Source organism: Hypomesus transpacificus, chromosome 19 (assembly GCF_021917145.1).
Source record: "Hypomesus transpacificus isolate Combined female chromosome 19, fHypTra1, whole genome shotgun sequence".
Taxonomy (NCBI): Eukaryota; Metazoa; Chordata; class Actinopteri; order Osmeriformes; family Osmeridae; genus Hypomesus; species Hypomesus transpacificus.
Window position 1 is genome coordinate 3,422,160 of NC_061078.1, and position 13,137 is coordinate 3,435,296.

Here is a 13,137-nt window from a genome sequence, read left to right on the forward strand (position 1 = left end):
AAAGTCAAGCTTACATCATGTGGACATGAACTAATCAAACGATTGGTTCAGGAACAGGTGAGAACAAGCTTATTTTGCTGTAATTGTGTTGACACAAAATCTGCAGCCCTGCTCTGTCTCTAACAGTTATTAAAGAACACTCAGAGCACACCTGCTCTGCCACTGCATGTCTGTGTATGTGTGTGTGTGTGGATGTGTGTGTGTTGAGTGACAGCGGGACATGTTGAATAGAGCCAGGCTTACCGGAACATTATGAAACAGCCCCCCCCCCCGACCCCTGTCTCTAACTTTGAGTTGATTTGTCAGAATTTATATTTAAGTATATCCATTTGAGATATTTCTTGTGAGGAAGACTGTGTTCTTGAGTCATCATTGAAGGAGAATGAAAACGTTTAGGTGGATGATGGACAAGTGTGATGCAACAGGTTTCGAATAATTTTTTGGTGAATGTTTTGAAAATCACCTGTTTGTTAGGGAAAATATACATAAACACTGCCACCTAATGGACTGTAGACTACACTGGACCAGATAGTGATCAGTTATTTTTCTATGTGCTTTTTGTAGATTTACCAACTTCAGCCTCACTTATTTGTTCTCGATCATTTCTATTTTGGAGCAACTAGCAAGCTTATTTACAAAATTGGGCAAGTAAATGTGGAATTGTATCTATTTCATTATTCCATATTGATGGTAAATCCCCCAACCTTAAGTATTTTTTTAAAGCATCAAGGGGCAAGATGACACTTTTAAGGAGTTTTGTTACCCTTAAAAATACAATTGCATTGCATACAATCACGAATAGGTGAAGCTAACCCGTATGAAACCAGTATGGGGTTTTGATGTGATTTCCATATGACTGTGACAGAGGATAGTTAGTACACAATTCCCCTTTTTAATAAGTTCAAGGGCACACAAGCAGCTTTTCATGTTGCAATATGTATGATACAGACAGTTTGAGGAAGTTGAAACCGTGACTGACTCTGTCGCCAGATTGTGGCTATACATGGAATCCAACTTTTATCTGTGTTGAGTTACAAATGTTAAGAAACTTGACATTAATATTCATGTTTTAGAAATATATATTTCTAGCTCCATGAATCCAAGCTGTGCTTGGAATAATATATTAAACCAGGAGGAGTTTAGAAATAGAGGTTCAAGAAAAACACTAGAAAACAGATGCTGTACACTTAACTAAAATGTAAATTATAATCAGGCTATAAATTAACCACACTACTCACAAATCTACAAACGGGATGTTATTTTAACCAAAAATATTAGACATAGAGATACTGTAAATTAACATTTAAAACAACACTTAAAAATGAAAAAGGGCTTATGAGACAGATATACTCACACTTAAGTACAACACACAGTTACCAAAACTTCAACTGCTTTTAGAAAACATACATGTTTACCAAGATCATGCTAACAAAGATGCATAGTAACACAAACAAAAATTTTACAAAAATAACGTAATTATTTATTTTACATTCGACGCACCTTAACCCAAACATGAAACTGAAAAAGGAAACATAAAAAAAGTGTTTTCTCTCAATCTCAGGATGAACCCTTTTCTTGAATATTTAGAGAGGAATTCATTTGCTCCTTTGGCTGTGTTTCGATTTCGGAGCTGTTGGTGTGAGAGCCCAGCTGCCTCTTACTCATGTAGGACAGCTCTTTAGTCATCTCACCTGGAGATGTGCTGGAAATGTGTCGGAACAGCTTCTGGATACCTGTCTCCCTTAGCGAGCTACGGAACGATCGTGCCGCAAAAACGTACAGTATCGGGTTGACCGTGCTGCTGATGAAGACCATGGCTCCAGCGATGAAGGTCATGGTCTCCGTGGCTCCCTCCAGGTGCTCTGCCACCTCAGGGTGGTTGTCCTTGACGACCAGGTAAACGAGCGAGAGAATGTTCACCACGTGGTGGGGGGTCCAGCAGAGAGTGAACACCACCACCACGCTGGCAATGAGACACGTGGACTTCCGCTTCGACTTGAAGGTCATCTGGGCGATGCGGCTGCAGAGGCAGCTGTAGCAGATCACCAGTATGCAGAGAGGCATCAAGTAACCCACCAGGGTCTCCAGCAGCAGAAACACAGCCTCCTGACCACCAGAGGTGTACTCCCTGTATAGGCACTGCTCTTTCCCAGGGTCCCCGTACAGCACCTGGGTGGGTATGACGGGTATACTTAACAAGAAGGCAGCCGCCCAGATGGCCAACAGGAACTCATTCAGTGCCTTTTTTCTTCTCCAAACAGCAGATGCGAACGGGTGTCGAATGGCTGCGAAACGCTCCACACTCATGAGGGTGATGAGGAACACGCTGCTGTACATGCAGGCGTTGATAACGTAGACCATGGCCTTACAAGAGGCCTGTCCAAAGACCCAGGAGTGGGCCAGGGAGTATATCCACAGGGGCAGGGTGATGAGCACCAGCAGGTCAGCAACAGCCAGATGAAGGATGAGCACCACGGTATGGGAGCGCTGCTTGACATGCCTCACGATGGTCCAGATGACCAGCAGGTTCCCCGGAGCCCCCACCAGGAAGGACAAGCCCAGGATTACACAGGCTACGGTGGTCCTTGCGCCATTCTCCTCATGGGCCGAGGCTTCGGACGATGGGCTGGTGGAAAGGTTCATGCTGCTTGCGTGCCGACAGTGATCTTAGACAGACAACAAATTGCTGTACAAGCAATCCTTTACTTCCCTTTAACATGTCAGACAAACAGGAAAGCAGTTTTTCTCAGGAACATCGGAGACGGTGTGGTTTCTGTCACACAGTGCTACTAGAAGGTGTGCCCTTTTCTTGTAAAGAAATACAATATTTGAAGAAATGAATGTACATCAAACCAGGCTACCCCAATAGCAACCCCCAAAATATTGCTCATTTATTAATAGTATTTGTAATATCTATAATATATTGCGCAGCTCCCCCTGTCAATAATCTAGCACCCCCTCAACACCTGCATTAAACACTAACTCACACAGATATCCAACTTTGGCTTGAGAATGATTGCAGGGAGAACCGAGAGCCCCGAACGAATATGACCTCTCGTTTTAACCCCTTCGAAACCCCGCGAGGTTTCACACACAGAACGTGGAACTTAAACACATAACAACATTCCCACCCAACCAAATAGAACCCCTTATACCAGGTCACTACATTACCATGATTCAAAGCTTCAAGCATTGATTTGAAAAAAAAGATTTAAGTGAATATTTATTCATATTTGCCAGTTCCTCTTTTTGGGGTGTGTGAGGCCATTTCCTGGCCATTTCCCAACTAACCAGTTGACACAGACTACCATGGAAAAAGGATATGAATAGGGGCCTGTGCCCCAGTAGAGTTTTGTGTCTAACAACGCCTCTGATGCCAAGTTTTCAAAAGTGAGATTGGAGTGAGATTCGGTGGGGCCAACCAAAAACTTTTTACAACGTTGGCGGGACTACTTGGTTGGCGTTGCCTTCTCAGCGTGAGAAAATACAAGGTGTTGCGTGAGAGCGTGTGAACTGGTTGAAATGTGTGAGAGTTGGTAGCCCTGCAGATTAAAGAAGAGCAGAGTGCAGCAGGCAGAGAACGTCTAATATGGGGAGAACCATAGATAAAGCCTTTATCTATGGGGAGAACTGCCACTCGGGTACTTCTGAACTGGTTGCAGTTCCCCTCTAGTTCCATATAAGGGCGCTAACGGTCGAGTGCAGAATGAATGGATGTCTATGGAGCCCTCAAACCCCTCAAAATCCACTTTTCTCACGATATCATTTTTTGTCTAGTAATTTGAATGTTGAATTCAACAGGGGAGGCAAAAAAATACACACTGCTGGGTGTTACATTTTTAAAGTCGCCTCTTTGTTCTAAAAAGCCTTTTAGAATGTAAATTACGTCATACACATTGTAGGCCAGAGATACTGCTTCACGGCAAGCTCTGGTCACTTCCATTTTTCTCTCGGGGCATTGACAAGAGAGCTGACAGGGTAGGCTCTCCCTGTCAATACACAATGCTAGAAAATAGTTTTGGTTTGCTAATGTTGTTGCCAATGTTGCTAATGCTCTGACATGCTGGTTCTGCTTCGGATGCCATCAAGCGGGATCTCTGGTCGTAGTCAGTCCTTCAGTAACCAATCAGCATTCGTTAGCAGAATGCTAGCGTGTTGTGGGCAACAACGACTTACCATGTAAGACAGGGGTCGGCAACAGGCGGCCCGCGGGCCAATTGTGGCCCGCCAGCGATTTTATTTGGCCCGTCAAAATATTTCCAATTATATATTTTTTATAACGTTTTTTTCCCCGTCGACTTTTATTTTGAAACCGGAAACTGGGTATGGTGTCATTAGATGTTGTCGACTTCATGCAGCGCCGGCGTCGCCTGCAGCCCGGTTGACTTGAAGTAACCAATGGCATTCTCAGCTTCAAGGCAGCCGGCTGTCGGCGCTGCCGTCGCTGCATGAAGTCGAATACACTTATTGACTTTTCTGAAGTATTTTTTCGCCATGTCATCGCTACCATATGATCGCTACACCTCACGGCTGACAGATCGCCTGAGGTGAAAGCACAGTTATGGTTAGTAATCATGGGCAGCGCTCTCTATGGCAGCGCTAGGAAGGGGCTAGCAGGTGCTTCAGCACCCCCAAGAAAGACCAAAGCACCCCGATAGCACCCCCCACGACATTGCTTATTAATTTATAGTTTCAGGCCCGGAATGGCCATCGGGAGAATAGGGAGAATTCACGGTGGGCCGCTTTGCCCGCTTATAAATTGGGCCAGAAGATCGCCTGCTTTCTCTTTGTTTTTTTCACACACCGAATAACAGGATATGCCTTAAGTTTGTTAAGTTACTGTGTGACTGAAAAGTAAGCTAATAGGCTACATTATGTTTTAATCTAATTAAGCGCATGATCAGACCGTGCATTAAAAAGTGCAGTTCAGTTGTCGCGCATGTTTCTCAAACACAAACCATAATTTATTGTTGTGGAGGGAGTTAGCTAGATTAAGCTGAAGCGAAAAAAATAAAATGGAAGGGATAAGATCCCAGGAGGAACTGAAAAAGCCAGGTAAAAAATTAAATTTTTGCTCGCATTAATGTGAAGTTCCGATTTCACCTCACATTAAAACCTTGACTAGGTCCTAGTAATCCTATTCTCACTTGATGACAGTATTTATGTGCACCAACGATGACGACCCACCACGTTGGGATGACAGTGACGACCATGTTGATACAGTTCGTTAACAGACCACCAATGGGCTCATGCACATGGTTTATTATCGTTAGCTATTTGTAGTAGACATACCCATTCTCCATATAGGCCTAGTTGTTGCGAGTGCACGTATCGCAAGGGCACCTATCGCAGCGTCTAAATAGGCAGTAACCCAGACTCTGGCCCGCCGTCTAGTGGCGAGGAAAAATACTGGCCCGTGGCCCAAGTTACTTGCCGACCCCTGATGTAAGAAATCGAAAGGACATAAGTACTCGTTCATTTAACTTTCGAGTTATAATCCATGTTGAACATGCAAAAACTACAATCAAATATGAGATTTCTCAACGACAATTAGGTGAAAGAGACCAGTTAGCCGTTTACCTCCTTAGACTCCCGTTCATTTTGCACTCGACCGCGATCACTCCCACTGGAACTCTGGTGGTGGAACTGCAACAAAATTCGGTACATTTGGGCTTAATAGGGAGTGGACAGGCTCTACGTAAACGGGCTCTTGTGCAGGGCTCTCAAGTTTTATTTTATTATTTCATCAACCTTTCAAAACTTTTTTCGAAAATATTTGTTTTGCTGCCTTTTGCCTTGCTCCATGGTAGGTTAGTAGACAAGCTTACGTTTGTTGTGCGTGGAAATGAAAAAAGGCGCACAATGACAATGAATAATATTGATCATGCCATCAAATAAAGATTAAAACAGTAACGAGCCTGGCTTTAAAATGCAAGTAGCCCATTCATCTGTACTACCAATTCTGAGACTTTTATTTTGACAGCTGTGTGGATGACGTTGCTTAGAAACTCAGACGTCTGGAGCTAGCTAGCTAGCCAGCTAGTTTACAGTCTGGTGACTTGTTTCGCTTAAATATAACAATGATGATGTCAACATAGCGAAGCATTGCTTTTGTAATTTAACAGCACTTCGCTGGACTAAACTGTCAACTTAAAACAGTAAGAAAGGTTTAGAGACATATTTGGGTGCCTAGAAAATAGTTCACCTTTGTGTAAGCTTGGTGTATTTACAGTAGCTAGCTAGCTACCCTACTGTAGCTAACTAACGCGTTAGCAATGTCTGACTGCTTGAGCTGTTAGCGAGTGTTGTGAAAGGGAATTTGTAGAAATATACCTATATACCCTGTAATATAGCTATATACCCTGCGAGTTGATAGTATTTTCTAGCTCAATAAATTGGCCAGCCGACCGTTGGACATGTTTTAGAACATTTAGAAATGCGTTTGTTATTCTTTAGGTGTTAGCTAGCCCTACAGTAGCTACATTACAGTACTGAAACGTGAAAAATGAAAAACTAGCTACTGTACACGTTAGCCAACACAAGCTAGCTAGTTAGTCATTCGTCTGTACTAATAAGCGAACTGTCTGTCTTATATAAGGTACTTTAGGACCGAAGTAAAATTTATTTTGAATGATTTGAACAACATTTGGCTATGGTTGCATTGTGGTTGTCACTGGTTTTGAATGTAACGTCAATTGCGACTGTAGCTAGTTAAACAATGTGGCACCAGTGTTAACTTGTCAAACAAACTAAATACACTTGGGGATCACGTCCACATGGAAGGAGACAACCGTTTTGTTTCAAATATGCTAATTTATAGTTGGGCTGTACATAACTGGTTTTCTAGACCATGTGAAATGCTAAGTTTGTTTGGTTTCTGCTCTTTCAGGACTTCCGGCTAGACAAAGCTGGGGTGTTTTGGTAACTGGTATCGAGCCAATTTACCTCCCAAGTCTGGTGAAAGAGAAGTCCAACCTCAACCATGCCTCTGCTGTTTTTGGAGAGGTTTCCTTGGCCCAGTCTGCAAACCTACACAGCGCTGAGTGTGGCCCTGCTTGCTGGTAGCATTTTCAGCGCCTACACCACTGTGACAGATCCTGGGTATGAGGTCTCAGATATGGATGAGCCTTCACCCATTCCCTCTGGTGTAGACATTGAAGACCTTAGTGGTGATACTGGGGACAAAGACTTGGCATCCACAGTTCTGGGGTACCTTGTGGCTGACAGTCTGTTTGTATGGGTGAGTTATAGGCTACTCAAGACAGTTGGATATGGTTACAAATCTGATGTCAGTTTGTTCAAGAATGGAAAGGTGCTCATGCACTCTATATCCTCAGGTGTTGGTCAACACAGCTTGCTGCTCTCTGATGCTGATCGCCAAGATGATCCAGTGTATTGTGTTTGGGCCCCTCCGGGTCAGCGAGAAACAGGTGACTGATCAGGGATGTCTGACAGACTGACACTATGTTGTTGATGTTTTCTAAACATTGTTTTGTTAGTAGACTGTTTGTTTTCCCCTAAGTGTACACCTTTTCTGAATAGAGCCTTTCCCCCTTCTTACGGACTCTTTCTCTTCCCCTCAGCACCTGAAGGATAAGTTCTGGAACTTTATCTTCTACAAGTTCATCTTCATCTTTGGGGTGCTGAACGTGCAGACGGTGGAGGAGGTGGTCATGTGGTGTCTGTGGTTTTCTGCCCTGGTCTTCCTCCACCTCATGGTCCAGCTCTGCAAGGACCGCTTTGAATATGTACGTCTCACCCTCTGGCACTGGGGGCATATGCTTTTAGAGGGCTCAGACTGTTCCACATTTGAGATGGTTTGTGCGGTTGCAGTGAAAAGGCATGCCATCTAAAGCATTTGAAATGGATATTTGTATCACATGCTACTGCTATATTTAATGAAGCATAGCAAAGTCATATGAGGGAACGTTTTTTGTACCGTGTGTTTAGTTTTAGCCAGTTGAGTGGGTATAAGGGGGCTGTTCACTAGGAAGGGTGACCTTATTTACTTGTTTTCAGTGTAAACATAGACGCAGCTAGCCTAGGCCTACTTTTTGGATGGCACAGCCATGACGTGTTGAACCATAACATAAGTCAATGAGTGGACTACCACAGTATCTTTTTCAGCGCTATTAATAGTACTTGCAGCATGCAGGACCTCACTTAGTCTAATGTTTCAGAATACAATTATAGACCTTGCGAAAAATAGATTTAGTTTAGCCCATTTGCTTGATATTTCGATGCTAGTCAAAACTGGACCATTGTACTTTCCAGTGTTATCTGCTGTCAATGTCTGCTGTTGACGTAATGTGCTGACCCTTTATTACATAACCAGGCTGGAGTTTACTACTTTAGTTATCTGTTAATGTGTGTAAATATGATATCGCTGTGTGGAAGCTACTCCTCAGTGGAAGTACCACGCAAATGTCATCATAGTGCTAAACTGGCTAAAGCGTTTGTTGTCAAGTCTGTGCTTAGCAGTGCTCATGTGTTTCCATGTCAGACTATATGACTTTATGTTGATTTGTGTTCCCTCCCTCACACTACCCCCCCCCCCTCCTTCCCCTGCAGCTGTCCTTCTCCCCCACCACTCCCATGAACAGCCACGTCCGTGTCCTGGCCCTGCTGGTGTCTCTGCTGCTGGGCTGCTGTGGCCTGGCTGTGGTGTGTGGCCTGTTGGGAGCGCTCCATGGGATGCACACCCTCTCCTTCATGGCTGCCGAGGTGAGATTTCTCCCCCCACCCCCTTTACCTCTGAAGTCATCGTACACTATTGTGTTGAGGAAGGGTTTATGTATTTACTACTCATTTTTTCTACTCGGACTCATTTCTAAATCCAACCCTGTTTCAAACCCCTCTACTACAGTGTCTATTGGTGACTGTACGAACAGGGCATGTCATCATGCGGTAAGTGTTTGCTATCTACCTTTGCACTTGACCAAGCAACCCTGATTACATGACATATGCAGATTTAGAATGACCTAGCTCTTTTATTAGCCAGCAGTTTGTTTTTCCTCTGTTGCCATGGGAACCAGCTGAAAGGCCGCTTTGTGCTAACAAGAGTGATCAGGGGGTGATTACCTAAAGCTCTATTCGGAAAAGCGACTTGTTCATTACTTACCAAGACATTATTATACATATACATCTTAGCCATGTCGATAAGCACCTATGCATTTGTGTTTTTCCAGGTATTCTATTCACTTGTGGGATCTGAACCACCCTGGGACCTGGGAGAGCAAGGGCACCTATGTGTACTACACAGACTTCATCATGGAGCTGACTATGCTGTCCCTGGACCTAATGCACCACATCCACATGCTGGTAAGAGAGGATAAGCAGAGTGCCCCCTGTAGGCCTTATTGGAGTACTATAACTCAATAAGAGTGTGCTAGAAAGAAAAGCTGGTAGCCTTGGACTTTCCAGTAACAGAGCTATTGCTTCCAGGTCATGAGGGTCACAGTAGCCTCTAAAAAAGGCTGGCTAAATTAGCTGCGGTAATGATTAACGCACGGAGAGCTGAATTTGTTATTTTGTTCATGTTTGATCTCTCCTCTTTATCATCTCAGCTGTTTGGGAACATCTGGCTGTCCATGGCCAGTCTAGTCATCTTCATGCAGCTGCGCTACCTCTTCCACGAGGTCCAGCGTCGCATTCGCCGCCACAAGAACTACCTGCGCGTCATCGACAACATGGAGGCCAGGTCTGCCAGCTCACAATAACAACAAGTTCAAGATTCTTTCTCTTCAACATTTTGGGATGTATTCACCGGAGAACATGGCCTTGCTAAGGAGCCAGGGTGTAGGAGTTTCCTTGAATGATTTACAGTTTTCTAAATGTGATATCTGCCATGTATCCATACAGGTTTGCAGTGGCCACATCAGAGGAGCTCACTGCCAACAACGACGACTGTGCCATCTGCTGGGATGCCATGCAGACTGCACGCAAGCTGCCCTGTGGCCATCTCTTCCACAAGTAAGATCAATCTTACTTCCTTACTCCGGATGCCAATCTTTCACAAAGGGATGATTTGTGGACTGACCGGCCAAGGGAATATCTGTCGTATATTGATGTCCTTGTTTGTCTCAGCTCCTGCCTACGCTCCTGGCTGGAGCAGGACACCTCGTGCCCTACTTGTCGGATGTCCCTGAACATCAACGGAGATGGGGGCCAGGCACGGGCCCAGCAGCACCCAGGGGGGCCCCTGGAGGATAACATGGGCCCCGGAGGGCCCGCTGCAGATGCCAGGCCACACATCAACCATCACAACCACTTCTTCCACTTCGATGGTGAGGCCCAGTAGGGACGAGAGTGACTACATCCAGACTCCTAGGCCTGCATAGGTAAAACCAAGGTAGTGTTGTTTTGTGACCATGTGTCTTCTTCTTCCAGGATCCCGCATTGCCAGTTGGCTGCCCAGTTTTTCAGTTGAGGTGATGCACACCACCAACCTCCTGGGCATCGCTCAGGCCCACAACTCTCAGCTGAATGCCATGGTGAGTTAGCGGTGTCACCGTTTCATCCCTTACACCTCGATGTTCATGTCCTTCAAAATCTGACCTTTCGTGTTCAGAGGGATTGTGATTTAACTCCTCTTCATTTTCAGTTGAAGTAAGGTTTTGACAATGTCGGTATGTTGTTGTTGGTTTCATTTGTTGGCTTGGTAACGATTTATCTGGCTTCTGGGTAATGTAGTATTTCCTTCTCCTCCCTCTTCCGCAGGCCCACCAGATCCAGGAGATGTTCCCCCAGGTGCCCTACCACCTGGTGCTGCAGGACCTGCAGCTGACCCGCTCTGTGGAGGTCACCACTGACAACATCTTGGAGGGACGCATCCAGGTGCCCTTCCCTACACAGGTGAGCACAGAGGCTGTTTGGGCCTCAGTCGATCTGAAACAGCTGTGACGATGGTGAGCATCGGGAAGGATTTGCTGAGACAGCTTTGGTTATTTCTCCGATTGGAGGCTGATTAAACGTGGTTGTTTTGGCCTCAGCCTTCAGAACGAGCCGCACTGCAGGGTGGCCCTGCCTCAGAAGAGCCAGCTGGGGCCAGTGGAGGGGGGGAGCATGCCAGGCCCAGCGAGCTAGACAACCTTGAGGTCAGAGGCAGCCGCTTCTCCAAGTCGGCCGAGGAGAGACAGAAGATGTTAATGCAGAGGAAGGATGAACTCTTGCAGCAAGCACGCAGGTACAAAAACAAAGTAACAACCAAACTTTCAAAATAAAGGTACCCCCTTTTCAGTACGTCTTTCACAACCGTCTCTTTCTTTTGGAAATGTCCCATGACTTGTTCTTGCAACCACAATGGGAGCGACTGCATTCAGTAAGACCCACTTGTACGTTCCCTTGTAGGAGATACCTGAGTAAGAGCCCAGAGGAAGAAGAGGAGAACCCGCCCAGACTGGAGGACGACGGGCCTGACACCAACCTGCTCAGACACAGGACCCTGGCAGCCGCGGCAGCAGAGAGACGCAACGAAAACCACCAGGACCCAGCTCCCTGAGACCCAGCTCACGTGCCCACGCGCTCAGACCAGCCTCCAGACGCCCTCCAGAGTGGCCACCACACTCACTTTGAGAGGCCCTGAAAGAGCTAGTCCCACATTCAAAATGATCCACGGAAATACCTACACAAACGTGATTTTTAACCAGTGTTCTGAGCATGGCTGCAGTGGGGGGGTGGGCTGCTTTAGACTGCCTTTAGAAAGACCTGCCAGAAACAGGAGTGGCCTGTGCATCTGAGCTTTCATAAGGGTATACACTACATGGGCGTGTGTGTGTGGGCGTGTGTGTGTGTGTGTGTGGGGGGGGGGGGGGGGGGGGGGGGGGGGGGGGGGGGGGGGGGGGGGCATGGAGAAGTATATGAGTATAGAGGCTGTGGAGCTATTTCAACACCGCCCCCTTCATTTCATTGTTGCACATTGCAACCATCAGCTTCAGTTTTAACTGTACATCAGAGTCTTGGGACTGACTGGCTGGGGAGAAGATTTTATTATATAGTTGAAGAAATGGAACTGGTATTTGTTGTTGTTATTTTCTAGAAATCATTTTCAACTGTGAATTAAGAATAGGTGATGGTGATGACATGAAAACATACATTGTATACTTTTAGTTCTTGGTTTTGACCAAGCGAATGTCACTTTAGTATTGCGGCCTCTTTGTAAAAAAAACTTTATGAATGTACTGAACTACATAATGCTGGAGTGTGAATGTTCTGACCAAGGAGAACATGTCCTGGTGTGGTAAGTATCATATCTGCCTGTGCAAACTATCTGGACAGACGGCAGGCTTCAAACCCACTCGACCCTTACTCACACTCACTAAGAGCAGAAAGGGGGATCCACCATTCGGTGTGTTATTGGTATCATGTTATCAGACTACATTTAGTCTCCACTTTTCAGATCAAACAGTATTTACTGAGCACCGTGAGAAGTGTTTAGCTCATGACAATGTAAACTCATACGAATTCAGTAGATTGTAGGGTTCTCCTACACTTCATACATAACCTGGTTTATTATCAGAAAAATGTGCACATCCTTGATGTTGTTTGATTTCCCTTGTACAGAATGCCAAATACCCCATTTTGAGTTACTTTGCATGTGTTGTGGGGAGGGTGTTTGTTTTCTTCCGCAATATCCCAAAGAGCATCCCATGGACTTCCACAACTAGCAGATATTTTGTGACATGTATCTTTAGTTTTATTTTCTTTCATTTATTGTTTAATAATATGTGGAAGTCCTTATTGTGAATTCAGATAACTCGTTTGTTGACAAGAGAAAGTTATAACTAAAACACAATGTTTGTTTGATTTGAACTATTCAGCTATTTGTATTATCATATCCATTGCATATTTTCCTATTCACAGCTTATTTTTGTAACCATTGCATATGTAATCGAATCAAAACTTTTTGGACTAAGCTTGCTTGTCTTTTTGTGCCTAAATCACGAATGGTTCAAATATGGATTAATCCTGTAAATAATGTAGTTTTTGTAAAAAATGTACGATTAATACATTGAGACTAAATAAACAGCTTCTCTGCAGCTTTTAACGAGAATATTTGTTTCTGGTCTTGAATCCCCAATGTTGCCAAATGTACCATTTATGGAATTCATGTTGTAATCCCCGCTAGAACGGGCGCCA

General features: G+C 44.8%; 2 protein-coding genes across 2 annotated transcripts; one reads left to right on the forward strand and one right to left on the reverse strand.

Annotated features, from left to right (window-relative positions):
- Nucleotides 1–884: 884 nt before the first annotated feature.
- On the reverse strand, nt 885–3,176 carry si:dkey-148a17.6 (uncharacterized protein LOC108190685 homolog). The gene has a single exon (XM_047041975.1). The coding sequence runs from the start codon at nt 2,641–2,643 to the stop codon at nt 1,558–1,560; it is 1,086 nt and encodes a 361-aa protein (XP_046897931.1). The 5' UTR covers nt 2,644–3,176; the 3' UTR covers nt 885–1,557.
- A 2,817-nt stretch (nt 3,177–5,993) lies between these two features.
- Nucleotides 5,994–13,051, forward strand: amfrb (autocrine motility factor receptor b). The gene is made up of 14 exons (XM_047042451.1): nt 5,994–6,158; nt 6,890–7,240; nt 7,338–7,430; nt 7,584–7,748; nt 8,572–8,724; nt 8,867–8,907; nt 9,189–9,321; nt 9,567–9,700; nt 9,862–9,972; nt 10,087–10,286; nt 10,390–10,493; nt 10,720–10,854; nt 10,992–11,185; nt 11,350–13,051. Exons 2-14 carry the CDS (start codon nt 6,983–6,985, stop codon nt 11,498–11,500), a joined length of 1,872 nt encoding a protein of 623 aa, XP_046898407.1. The 5' UTR covers nt 5,994–6,158; nt 6,890–6,982; the 3' UTR covers nt 11,501–13,051.
- The last annotated feature ends 86 nt before the right edge of the window (nt 13,052–13,137 follow it).

Excerpts from the sequence above, each read along its gene's own strand:
- si:dkey-148a17.6 (XM_047041975.1), bottom strand. The coding sequence starts at position 2,643 with ATGAACCTTTCCACCAGCCCATCGTCCGAAGCCTCGGCCCATGAGGAG.
- amfrb (XM_047042451.1), top strand. The coding sequence starts at position 6,983 with ATGCCTCTGCTGTTTTTGGAGAGGTTTCCTTGGCCCAGTCTGCAAACC. Across the intron at positions 9,322-9,566 it reads TGCACCACATCCACATGCTG|CTGTTTGGGAACATCTGGCT; the intron begins GTAAGAGAGGAT and ends TTATCATCTCAG. Across the intron at positions 10,287-10,389 it reads CCACTTCTTCCACTTCGATG|GATCCCGCATTGCCAGTTGG; the intron begins GTGAGGCCCAGT and ends TTCTTCTTCCAG.